The 14108-nt window shown below is 38.4% G+C and overlaps 1 protein-coding gene across 3 annotated transcripts in view; it reads right to left on the reverse strand.

Annotated features, from left to right (window-relative positions):
- Positions 1-14108, reverse strand: part of ATP8A2 (ATPase phospholipid transporting 8A2) — a 690440-nt gene that overhangs the window by 548075 nt on the left and 128257 nt on the right. For all 3 annotated transcript variants that reach the window (XM_084650563.1, XM_084650564.1, XM_084650565.1), the window contains exons 4-7: positions 12934-13032; positions 9586-9631; positions 4053-4093; positions 1608-1681 (exon numbers count right to left, since the gene is read on the reverse strand). In XM_084650563.1, the coding sequence (XP_084506689.1) occupies positions 1608-1681; positions 4053-4093; positions 9586-9631; positions 12934-13032 (260 nt within the window). The remainder of the gene's footprint in view (positions 1-1607; positions 1682-4052; positions 4094-9585; positions 9632-12933; positions 13033-14108) is intronic.

Here is a 14108-nt window from a genome sequence, read left to right on the forward strand (position 1 = left end):
ACAACTTGGCTGGTCCATCAGGGGGTACAGGCTAAAACTTCAGAGAGCGCAACTCAGCAGATGCTGGCATGCCCACTCTAGTGTGGCCACAGGCTAGTTCCACTCGAGTGCTGACAGTCCTCCAATGCCTTCTCATAATTCCCACCCAGGCACCCAGAGAGGACAGACAAGTTCTCTCATAATTCACTAAAAAAGAATTTACAGAGCAGCTCATCTAACTGCAGCGCAAAGACCCATGAGATATGCCCCCAGAAGTCCCAGGACTTGTCTACACTTACAGTGCTGTGGCACTTAGTAAAGATGCTACCGGTACCAGAAGAAGAGCTTCTCCCATCAGCGTAGGTGCTCCACCTCCCGGAGAGGTGGTAGCTATGTTGACAAGAGAAGCCCTCGAACTGTCTATACCAGGGGATAGGTTGGTATAACTAGGTTGCCCAAGGGTGTGGCTACGTTTGTAGTATAGACTAAACTTTCATAGAATATCAGGATTGGAAGGGACCTCAGGAGGTCATCTAGTCCAACCCACTGCTCAAAGCAAGACCAATCCCCAATTTTTGCCCCAGATCCCTAAATGGCCCCCTCAAGGATTGAGCTCACAACCCTGGGTTTAGCAGGCCAATGCTCAGACCACTGAGCTATCCCTCCCCCTTATTTTAGTGACACACATGAATAAGTGAAGCACCAGAGCAGTGGACACAGCAGCTCGAATGTTATTCTGCACTGTGACTGCTTTCTCTCAAGCGAGGCTAACTCAAGAGAAGTAACTTGAGCATACATAACTCGAGTTAATTGCAGTGGAAGAAGGCGGCACAAGTACTTGGGGGCGGGGCACTAAGTGTTGGGGGAACTTGCTGGATTTTTTTCAGTTCAATTAATACAAGGAAACAAAACTAAAGTTCTTTTGATCACCACCAAAAATCACTTAGCTGCAAAATCCTCTGAAAGCTTCTCTTCACTGTTAAAAAGGGTGTGTTTTATACCTTGGGGTGAATAACTTACAAGAGCAGTCCTGAGGTAAAAAACACAGTGAGGACAAGACACTTTAGTTCTATCATGAGCTGAACAGCTCTACACCCGCCTTGACCTCAGTGAATTTACCTCACGATAAAACTAATGTGTCAGTGTGTTTTTACCTCAGGACAGCTCATGCTTCTCAATTACACTGAGGTAAAAAAATTGCACTTTTTTTTTTTTAGCAGTGAAGACCTTTTAGAAGTGAGAGGCCTTTCAAAAATCACTGAGCAATTTGACTGCACTCAGCATTTGTCAAATCCCCAAATCCCCTCCCTACAAATCTGAAAGAGCCAATTTCCCAAAATGCTACAGTAAGCTCAGTTTCAAGCACCACCAATTTGAACACCATCTTACCTGGCTGCTCTTGAGAAGTTATTCACAATGCAAATGAAAGAGAGGGTGTCTGGAAAGGATCACTTCTTTCCCTGATAAGGCAAACATATCTTTTTGATGTAGAAATGTTGTTATCCAGTTCACACAGTGAGGGGATTGGCATATAAGATCTAAGTTTACACGGCCTAATAATGAAAATAATTTCTTTAAAACCTCAGTTCAGCAGAAGCATCATGTCACACCCACTCAGTATATCTGACCTGGAAGATACAATGATCATGTCTGCTGGAAGATGCTGCCCATTGGTGACCTTCACAATGTCTCCTACTGCCACCTATTGATACAGGGGCAGGAGTGCAGCAGCAGGGAAGAAGAGAAAATGAACACAGATTGTTCATCTGGATTATTAATGTGTAAACTATTCCCTTCACAAAGAGAGGAAGAGTTCTGTATCTTACAAAGAACATCTACTGTGGTGCTTTGAATTCAGTCTGGTTATATACCATTGAGAAGATAAAAGTTCAACGTCAGGGCTCATTTCACACATTTAATGAAGGGAAACAGTGTCCACCACAGACAAAAAATACAAGTCATAACTTCAGAAGTAAGTTTCAAGTTTTAGTTTTTCCTTACTTTAGATAAGGTGATTAAGCCTCTCCCTATTACTCCTACTGCCTGAACTAGCTTGTCTGTAGGCAGTGGCTCTTCTTGATAGCTGATAAGAGATGCTTTCACAGGTGACATAAGTTTTCTTATCTTTGCTTTTGTCTCTACCTCATCTGTTTAACCTATTGTCTGTTTTACTCTTCCTCTGACCTCTTCTCTTCCCTTTTCTTTCTTGGTTCCATGTTTTCTCACTACTCACCAGCTTGCTACTCTCCTCTTACCTGAACTCTTCTCACATTAGATGCTTTTCATCTTAAGCACTTGTAGCATTAAACATCAGCAGGTGCTCTAGTATGTAGCAACACAAACTAGTGGTAGATGCTGTGAACACTACCAGCAACTGTGTTTCATTTCTCACATCTCACCTGATTAGCTGTTCCGTGGGCTGTTCCTAGAGATGCTGAGCACCCACAACTCCCATTATCTTCAATGGGAGTTGAAGGTGCTCAACAGCTTTCATGCCTAGACACAATGGAATCATTTAGGGACCCGCACGTCATCTGTCCTTGTTCATACAAATTATGAACTGCTGGATTGAGATTGAACATCAAGACATAATCCTAATGTCGGAATGGACCCTGAAAAGTCAAGCAGTTTCCAAAAGTAGATGGTAAGTTTCTTTGCTTTAAACAGTAAACTTCATTGGAGAAGACAAGCCTGACCCTACTCCCACTGAAGTAAAATTCCTATGAACCTCAATGGTAGCAAGATCAGGTCTAATAACTTCTAACAAATCAGATCTGATATTTTAGAAGGGTGATATGCTAAACACAGCTGAGTAATTATGACAAAATAATGGATAAACTGGAATCCTCATGACTCAAAATGAAAAACTTATAGTCAAGAATCTTTGTTTAAATGTGAAGACTGTAACACAATGTGAAAACATTCCATGTTCAGCCTTATGTGACATCTCTAATTCACAATCTGGTAGAAAAATTAAGATAAAGTGGCACATCTCAGTGTGAGCTTTACATTCCCTGGGATTCATTGGTTTCCATCAGAGCCTTACTGTTGTTTAAATATAATTTTCTGGGTTTAATTTCCTGATTTGGTTTTCAAAGTCCTTCTCAGAAAATTACAAGGGATGTACATTATTTATCACTTACCAGAATGAAGCTCAAAGAGCTATTTTGGACTTTCTGGTAAATATAGATTTATAAAAAATTTTCTAAGCGCCACAGGCCTGACCTGAAGAATCTGTACTCACACGAGTAACCTCATTAAATGCAATCAGAGTATTCACCTGGGGTTAAATTCACAATTGTGCAGAGGATAAGAACCAGGTTTATGCACCACTGAAGTTCCACTTAAGTCCTAAAAAAAATTGAGTTTAAGTGGGATTTACGTGATCGTGCATAGACCTTGTGCTGGCTCTCTTCATAGGTGTTCATTATACCTGTACAGATTATCCTTGTGATTGAGGGTTTGTAGAACCTGGTCTCAAAAAATCTGAACTTCTTATAGGGAAAAGTTCTAATTGATTGGGCCCCAGAAACTACCAAAGTTAAATAAGTATTTAAGTAAGGCCCAGATCCTTGAAGGTATTTAGACTCCTAACTTCCAAAGCCTAAATCTGAAGATCTGGGCCTAAGACTTCAGAGAAAAAATTCCCCTAGATCTGCAGAGAACATATAAAGTTGTTAAAAACAATATTAATAAAGCTGTGCCATTGCAGTGAAAATAATTAACTTTTATTGGGATAAAAGCAATGTGCTACAAAGGAGCAAACAGCACAGGGTTCTAGTCTCTATGGCAATATCAATAATACCTAATTGTTATTATAAAAGTAATAGACAACTGTTATTGGAAAAACAGATGAATGGGACACAATCTTGGAGCCCATATCTGAGAGCTCTGCATTGCTACCACAGTGCAAAGCAGCCACAAAAAGCTGCCCTAAACAGGCAGCCAAGGATTCCCCCATCACAGGGGACTCATTAGACAGTGTAAATCCAGCGTCGTTGGCTCTGCGCCATCCTAGAATCAGTCCATCAAAAGTAATTCTTCTCAAAACATTTTAAAAATTGGTTTTTTACCTCTTTCCACATAATGGTCCGCCACAATCCATTTCGTAAAACTGAAATAAAAATCATCAACTTTAATTAATTTTTATTTATTAGAATGCATATCAAAAATCAAGATGACTTACACTATCCAAACACCTTGAAGCACAGGAAGCATATATGCCAAGGTCCAAATTAACTAATGTGCCTGGATACAATCCTAAATATTTTTTCAGAAGTTGGGATCAAATTTCATCCTCTGATGTGTGTGAGTGCACACATGAATCAGAGCCAGGCACACATGTCCCAGGGCAGAATCTGGCCCTCAGTACATACTATTTCTATGAAATCACCCCAACATTGTGATGTTGATTACAGAGCCAGAAATACTGCTGGGAGTTGCATACATGTTACAGAGAGCAGGAAGTGGCCCACTAGCATTCAATTTCCATTATTTTAAACTATAACATAGTCTTATCTCCCATTTGAGATATGAAAATGATCATTCCTGAAACACATTATCTTGCAGGGGGAGGGGGGAATTCGTTGTACATTACTGGGTAATGGCAAAGAAGTTAAAAATGACTTCATCACACCAAACGATTTATCTAGAATGTTTTCATTCATTCTTTTGTACTTCACTCATCCCAGAAAATGTATCTAGGAAGCCAACAAAAGAAGCCAGCTATTACCTCCATGGCAGGAGGGTGGAGGAGGTCCAGCTAAAAGGCAAACACTGTGTTCATAGGTTTAAAAAAAAAAAAATTAAAATTCATGTCACTTCTACCCCAAAACCAACCTCAATATACCACAATCTGATTTTCCTAAATTCATTTAGGGGAAAATCCCAGTTAACAAAAAGTCACTTCTGTCATCGGAGGTTACACTAGCTAAAGATCCTGCAGATCTCTACAGAGGTGGTGATTCAGTTTTAGAGAGTTTTAAGTTCCACAGGGCTGAAGCTTTACCCCTGTGCAGCTACTAAATCGCACGGACTAGGTAGCTTAGCTTCAGGCTTCCTTGCCAGGGGATTCCTAAGTTCTCAGTGCTGATGTTAAGTTCCTATAGAACTGAAGACCTCTGGAGGCTTGAAGGTACTGATTGTCTGAACTGCCACTTTTATGTAACTTTTTGAGTGTCCTCTGAGATCTTAAAAAAAAAAATCAGGGTTCTATTGTGTTGAGGAACAGACATCAACAGTGATGCAAAAGTGGTTATAAATAATTTTATTATAATTATATACAGGTTTAGGTTATTACATCCTTGCCTTCATCTTTAATGAAGATAAGGAGATATTTCCATTAATTTCGTACACATGATGAGTGAAGAATGATCATTCGCATGCTTATTAAAAATTGATCTGGTTGCTCACTAAAATGTTCAAGCAAATTAAAGAAATTCCTAGGAAAGCTGAGAATCATCACCAAAAGCGTCAAAGAGGATGACATCTGTTTATGCTTGAAACCATATTTGTTGCTTCTAAGTGTGTTTACACAGATTCTTTATCTCATGAAAACATTCTTAGGATATTTATGTTTTAGAAAGAGACCTGATTGTGTAAAAGAACACGAGGATGTTCTTTATACAGGATATAATACCTTTCCAGGATACTGTACCCCTTTCAGTAGTCTAATTTGTCTTGCGTACCTCCAAGTTTCACCTCACTTAAAAACTATTTATTTATAAAATCAGACATAAAAATACAGAAGTGTCACAGCACATTATTACTGAAAAATTGCTTACTTTCTCATTTTTAAAATAAATCAATTGGAATATAAACATTGTGCTTACATTTCAGCGTATAGTATATAGAGCTATATAAACAGATCATTGTCAGTATGAAATTTTAATTTGTACTGACTTCACTAGTGCTTTTTATGTTGCCTGTTCTAAAACCAGGCAAATACCTAGATGACTTGCTGTACCCCCTGCAAGACCTCTGCGTACCCCCCGGGGTACATGTACCCCCAGTTGAGAACCATTAATCTATGATACCAAGGATGTGTTATCAGAGCTCTAAACTTAGTCATAGAAGTAGACTTCTTTACTCCTCCTCTTTGCAAAGAGATAAGCCTTAGTTTAAATTCATAAAAAGAATTCTGAAAATATTCTTATTGAAAAAACAGATTTCTTTTACAGGCACTTTGTTTAAGGGTGGCAAAATTATGGTTTGGAAATATTTTACAGATGATATCAATTACTTGTATCTAACTTGGGGTTTGCCTTAAAGGTTGTCCCTCAAATGTTTAAGATGGTATAAGCGTCCTTTGAGATGTTTATTTGCAAATATTTTCTATCTAAATGTAAATATTTCATATAACAACAGCCAGATACCGTTATTATGTGAATAGTCAGATGTATTATATACAAATATAGCAAGGTCTTTCTATGCTATAACTGATTACAAACACAAGAAGCTATTTAAGTATAAAATTGTTATATTAATTGGGGAAATAATTAGTTATCTGATAATGAATCAGCAACTCCTTATTCAGAAATCACCTCATGGGATTTTGTGCTGACAAAGTCAGCATTAACTCCTGCCAAATCCTTTTTCCATGACGTTGACCTCCCCGTGAAGTTTTGGAGGGAGGAGGATGCAGGTACAAGGAAGACACTTTCAGTTTGGCTGCTGCAGGGGGAAAGAGTTGGGAAAAGTACAGAGAAGCTGTCCAACATATTAATACCCTGAAATCCATTGGATTTCCCTGTAGATCCTGGAACACTCATTCTATTCAAGGAGAAGAACTCCTCCTAACCTACAGGGCAGCAAACCCACCCTTCTAAACAGGATTCTTGGATGTCTTTGTGAGTGTCAACTCTTGGAGTTTTTCATGTAACTTTTCTATTATTTTTATTTTTCCAAAAATTACTAACAATTTATCGTCTACAGAAACAAAAAATGATAGGTCAAATCTTAACTGCCTCTCTTAATGCTAATTCCGGGATGTGACCACCACTATTTTAGACAGATGGGGTTATTACTGTACCTTAGGGGACACCACAAGACAAGCATAATACTTATTTTATTAATTAATAAATTGATAATATCACTTAATCATTTATCAATTTTATAACTAAAGAAAGGAAAATAAAACAAAAACAGAGCACTACCTAGTAGTGAATAATGATTACTTCAGTTATAATCTCTTCTGTGTGTCTTTCTATGCAGAGCTTTCAAGAGATTATACCTTACAGGTGGTCAGTCTTCTCTAGGTAAAATAAGACCAAAGTACATTAATCCCAAAATAAATAGTAAATCCTGCTTCTGTGCATCTGGGGTGAAATCTTCACTGCAGAGTTAACTAGAGTGTAGATAACTCAAGTTAACTCCTCTCAAATTAGCCTAGATTGAGTGAGAGTAGTCATGCGGCAAAATAACTCTTAAACTACACAGTAATTGTATTAGCAACACAGAATGATTGTGTTTGCAGCTGTCATAAATATAAAAGGAAGGGTAACCACCTTTCTGTATACAGTGCTATAAAATCCCTCCTGGCCAGAGGCAAAACCCTTTCACCTGTAAAGGGTTAAGAAGCTAAAATAACCTCGTTGGCACCTGACCAAAATGACCAATGAGGACACAAGATACTTTCAAATCTGGAGGGGGGGGGGAACAAAGGGTTCGTCTGTGTGATGCTTTTGCCGGGAATAGATCAGGAATGCAGCCTTACAACTGTTAGTTAGTAAGTAATCTAGCTAGAAATGCGTTAGATTTCCTTTTGTTTAATGGCTGGTAAAATAAGCTTTCTGGATGGAATGTATATTCCTCTTTTTGTGTCTTTTTGTATCTTAAGGTTTTGCCTAGAGAGATTCTCTATGTTTTGAATCTGATTACCCTGTAAGGTATTTACCATCCTGATTTTACAGAGGTGATTCTTTTACCTTTTCTTTAATTAAAATTCTTCTTTTAAGAACCTGATTCTTTTTTTTTATTGTTCTTAAGATCCAAGGGTTTGGGTCTGTGTTCACCTGTACAAATTGGTGAGGATTTTTATCAAGCCTTCCCCAGGAAAGGGGGTGTAGGGCTTGGGGGGGGGGGATATTCAGAGTGGAGAAGGAACCTTGACAGCAGCTGACAATTTTTGCTCACTCTTGTTGTAGCCTATGCCCCTTGACTGGTAAAAACACCACCACTCTCGACTTAAGGGTTTGTGTGTATGGATGGGAGTTGAGTTAGGGGCAACACTTGAATTATAACTCAAATTAACTTTGCAGTGAAGGCAAGCCCTGAGATGCCTCTTCCCCAGTATTTTCGGGCTCACTATGACAGGATTCTCACTAATCACATCTTTGCTGCCCCATATGGATGAAGGGATGATATTTCCCTATATTTCCAAAGACTACATTAACCAATACATGCTCATGAACTAAATGCCCTTGAGAGCCACAGAGAAGTTTCAATGAGTAAGAAGACTATTCGGTATTTGAAAGCCATAGCAAGGAATGCCCTAGGTCAAAATGTGGGTGAAAAGAACCAAAAGCCAAAATCTGCCTTTGGATTCACACAAGAAATTCCCCTCAGAATGAGTGGGTGTACGTTCAAGTATATTGGAGAATATTTTGGTCCAACAGAACATCAAAAGTATGGAATAATAGCAGACTATATCTGGTTTGGGTAACACATTGCTTAGAGATCAAAACCCCAATGTGCAACCAACCAACAGTATTATATTAAACTGCACTTAGGTCATGCAAATACCTGCAAGGATCACACACTAGTAGACCTTCAAAATTTTAGCAAATTTGCTCTCCAAAGTGTTTTTCTGGAGGCTAAGCTATTTTTTTTAAAGAGTAATGAAACTATACCTTAACATACAGTGATTTCATTTCATTTAAAACATTTCTTCCATTTGAAAGATTCTAAGTGCAACCAAAATACTGCTCATATTTTTTCATTTTTAATAAAAGTTATGGATGAACTGATATAGCAACAGTAAGGCTTGCATTAACAAACAGCAATGCCTCCAGGCAGTTATTCAGTAAGACTGATGTCATAAGGTTCAAGAGAAGCAGAGGTCTCCGTATCCCAGGACATCACACCCCTTATTCCACCAAGTTCTTCATATCATCATTCATAATGAGACAAAAAATTAATGACGACTAATTATTAGCACCTAGCATTCAAACAGTCATTCATGTACATCTTCCTCTAGTTCTTTAGAATTTATAGAATCAGAAGATAATACATGATTAGTTTTAAAATAATGACAGGTTTCAGAGTAACAGCCGTGTTAGTCTGTATTCGCAAAAAGAAAAGGAGTACTTGTGGCACCTTAGAGACTAACCAATTTATTTGAGCATGAGCTTTCGTGAGCTACAGCTCACTTCATCGGATGCATACCGTGGAAACTGCAGAAGACATTATATACACACAGACCATGAAACAATACCTCCTCCCACCCCACTCTCCTGCTGGTAATAGCTTATCTAAAGTGATCATCAAGTTGGGAATCATATTTTATGAATCATAAAATAATGATTCATCTTCACAATACATTTGAATCTGGCCATTCCTAATGCATAATATTTAGTTTAAAAAAATGAAACTACATTAGGATCTTACCTATTGTTTTCTTTTTGTTTACTGTACTGTCTGCCTTATGCCGTTTCTGTCATGAAACAAACAAAAAACAACAACATTTAATTACACTCAGGAAGATTCCACATTAGTAACCCATGTGCTGAATAAACAAGGCAAAAACAGGAGGAGTAAAGGACAAGGCAGAGATCTCTCTTTTGTCAATTAAATTGGATCGTCTATGCTGTTTTATGCACCTTTTTGCTTAGAATTACAAAAGACCAATATTGACTTTTTGCATCTAAATTAGGAGGTGGTATTCACTATGCTGAATAACAGATAACAAGGCAAGTTAAAAGCTGCCACCCAAAAATGCAATGAGAACAAGTGAATAATTCTACATGATAGGAGTTAGAGTTGTTGACTACACATATTCTATGTGTAATTTGTTCTAGCATTATGTATTCAAAGCTTCTTAATATACAGTAAAAAAAAACCTGACATAATTAATTCAAGAGCTGACAGGAGAAAGACCTTTTGACTATAATAACCCTACTTTCCTGGAACCCTGTAATCCTTTTTTTACAAAACAGACTGCTCACCTCAGCAGGAATTTTTCTCCCCTCATTTGTATTTGTTAATATTTCATCTACACTTGCCAAGTGTCAGAATTTGTCTGAAAGGCTTTGTCTTAAATTACCTTATAATCTTAGGGTGCTGAGTACACTTATACCTAACTAAGAAAGCAAATGAGGGTGCCTTTCAAGGTAGGGATTGTGGATGAGAATGCTTAGAAATAATATTTTGAGAAAGTATGGGAAAAAATCCTCTTGCCTCCATTTTTAATTTTTTCCATATCCCTTCCCTGTTTATCATATGTCTGGAATGGAAACTTTTCCTAACTTAGCTCACTTAGCCGCAGGACCTCAATTTGAGTCAGCAGCTTTGAATGTCAATTAAAATAGTTGGTATTGTTTTGTCTAAGCCTGTTGGATGTAAGAATATACAGCCTGTGGAGTGAGAGCACCTATTAAATGACCACAATGAGATGCACAGCTTTTGTTAGGTCTTCAATTCTTTTTACCACCCTGGGTCATTGTCACAAGGTGGCTGGTCCCTGTGGACAGACAAAGCCCAGCTCCCCCTGGACTGGAGCAGATGAGCCCAATCCAGCTAATTAAAGAAGACTGGGCTACACCTGGGCCTATAAAGGTCTGCTAGTAGACAGCTAGATGAAGGAAGGACTGAGACAGCTGAGCCATGGGGAGCAAAGCCATGCTGGAGCAGAGCTAACTCCGGTGGTGGGCCCCTGGAGCAAGGCAGCCAGGGGCAGAAGGAACCAACCTGGTGGCTGGGCTTCAATGGGTCCATCTACTCAGCAAAGAAAAACACACGGCTAGCCCATACTAGCCGATTCAAGCTCGCAGGAGTCAGGCAGTGGGGCTGTTTCATGGCTATGCAGATGCCCAAGCCCATGCTCTAGGACCCTGTGGGGTGGGAGGGTCCCATTGTTCAGGCGCCAGACAGCCCAGAAGTCAACCCAGCCATGGGTTTTTCTTTGCTGTGTAGGCATTCCCAGAAGGGGAGCGGAGCTGTTGGAGGAGGAAACTGCCAGAAACAGGAGTGCCAGAGACCCCTGGGACGGGTGACCAGGTATGGATTTAAGATGGTGTTCTGTTTGTTTGGTAACCTTTGTTATAATAGAATTATAAGCCTCCTTGACAGAGACTGGGCATAGCAGCACATGCTTGGAGCTGGGGAGAAACAGCAGCCCCCGGTGACAGTCATCCTTTACATTGTCTTCCAATCTGCTTGTCAGGAAAGGTCTCTTGGCTACTGAGTTTACCTACATTTCAAAGTCAAAGGACTAAATAATGCTGGCTTACTACAAAAGAAAGTCAGTTCTGATTAGGGATGTCTTTTTATTTGTCAGATGAAAAGGGTATGTTGCTTTCAGTTTTCCTTTCTTTTTGGCAGAGATTTATTGCTAAATAAAATGCTGTTTTCCCAAAGACGAATCTAAATACCACTGAGGGGCCAAAGGTTCTGTTCAGAGAAAAATCCAAAATGTGTATGTGTACCCAAAGTATATCCAAACATTGGAAGGTTCCCTAGCGATCTCTCTCAGTCATGTGCCAATGGCCCTCAGTATCTTCCTTCTGATATTCATCCACCAGTGACACTATTGCTCAACAAATTGGGCATTTTAGTCTCTTTGATAATAAAATGTACAACTATACCTTCTCCCTTCTTAAAGAAAGGGCAGAATTAAAGGCTCTAGCATTGTGCATTTTAGAGACCAGACCTAAGTTACTGTTCAGGATGGCAAAATCTAACTTTTGACTACTTGAAGAGAATATACTACACCTGAGAGGAAAAAAAAACAGAGAAACAGCTTTTTCTTTTTTTTGGCTGCCATATGTAATTAAAGAGTCAATTTCTTGGCCACAAATAAGCGATTTTGTTTCTACTCAGAGAAGCCGTTGGGCCAAACTTTACAAAGCAGCACCTAAACTTGCACAAACAGAACAGCACATAATTCTTTTTACACATGTAATTTTAGGCAATGATTTTTTGCACCCTGATCCTGCTGGATACAAATGTGCAAACTGGGTTACTAGATAATTAATTGCTCTATTTGTGCAAGAAATATGGAGCTTTGGAGTGTGCAAAACAAAACACTGCAAGCTAAAATTTGGGCATGCAAATTCGCATTCTCTGGGGAAGCCAATTTGAAAGTTTGCTCCTTCATGTGCAATTATTGTGCTACACGTATTAGACGGTGAAAAGAGATGAGATTTAGTGAGTGTGATTATTCTTACAAGTACAGAAAGATATTTATATTTCTCACACTTCCAAATAAAAATATATGTATAGCCTCTTCAAAATTTGCTTTTCTCAGTATGTTTTAAACTTAGGAATTCTCTTGATAAAATAAATTCAAATATTTTTATTGCTATACTATGAGGCAGATTCTCCACTGATATAAATAGGTGCAGCTCCATTTGTTTTAATATTATGTTTTCGTTACCCAGTTCAAAGTTCATCTGCATTTCCTATTGTACATAAGCTTTCATATCAACCCACCAGCCCAGATCCATTCAATTCTTCAAAACAGACAGCACACCTATGAAGACATACATATGTTTAATAAAGTACTATTAAATAATGATAATGAGCCGACTCCTGAGGTCCTGTCTCAGGCAAACTCCTCTTAAAGTCAATGGACTATTTACCTGAAAAGGGCTGAGTAACAACTAAGCAAAGATCTCAGGATTTGATCCAACAACAACGGTTACTGTGTCACTCTTAAAGATGCATTTACTCTTAAACTGTATGTGCTTCATTGGTAGGAAGCCTACCTGTTTCCCAAATTAAATAAATTATACTCACGTAGTCTTCTATAATCTCTTTGATGCCAGCAACGGTTAGAATAAATAGCAATGGCACCAAGGTGGTATATCTTCCTGTTGGAGAGACATCTGGAATTTGCTGTAAAGGAAGAAAAAAATAAAACTCTCTTATGCAGCAAATCTATGATTTATATCAGGTAAAGTTTAGTGTTTTATGAATATATCAAGTGAGAAGTGGAACTAGAACAGCAGCCATAAGGGATGGAACCTTAACCCTCTCAGCTGCACTCTGCAAACTATCCCACATATCCTGGAACTTATTCTGACACAATAAACTTTGAGACGATTCAAACAGATCCATTTTCAAACCAATAAAAAACATGTCAGAGAAATGTTTTCTTCTTCCCCTCCCACCCAAGTGTACAAGTTTCCCCTAAAAATGTATTGGTCAGAGGTGCAAGATAGATCATAGTCAGTCCTGTATCACCAAGATATTTAAGATTCAGGACCAGAAAGGGAAGTTTTATAAACAGTGGAAAGCGGAGATTCCCAGCTTCTCAATGGTTTATAAGCACTTGCTACAGCTCTGAAAGGCCCTGATATACCAGACCTTTACATCATATTTCACAAAAGAAAGCTATCATAGGTCATTTTAGAATTTCTACAATTCTATTACTTACACATTTCTCTCTCCCTCCCAGGCCAGACAGTTGAACTCATTCAGGTGGTGTAAAGTAGCATACCTTCATTTTCTTTATTTATACCAGATGAGTATCTGGCCTATAGTAACTAAGACAACCTGGCTTTACAAGCACATGTATGCAAAAAAGGAAGCTTTTTTAGTATCTTTGGTTAGTTTAATAGTGATTTACGGTGAAATTAGCAACAAGACTTCTTATAAAATTGGAATTTACTTTGCAAACAGCTTTCAAAATCTCCAACTATCCTTTAATTTCCTGTTTAAAGTTATGTACTTCACACTGTGATAATGGTGACTACTTTATCTTCATCCAAGAATATTAAAGGAATTGGCACATGAAATTGCAAGCCCATTAGCAAGAATTTTTAATGAATCTGTAAACTCAGGGGTTATACCATATGACTGGAGAATTGCTAACATAATTCCTATTTTTAAGAAAGGAAAAAAAAGTGATCCGGGTAACTACAGGCCTGTTAGTTTCACATCTGTAGTATGCAAGGTCTTGGAAAAAATTT

This window comes from Lepidochelys olivacea (genome assembly GCF_965140295.1).
Source record: "Lepidochelys olivacea isolate rLepOli2 genome assembly, chromosome: 1".
NCBI classification, from domain to species: Eukaryota; Metazoa; Chordata; order Testudines; family Cheloniidae; genus Lepidochelys; species Lepidochelys olivacea.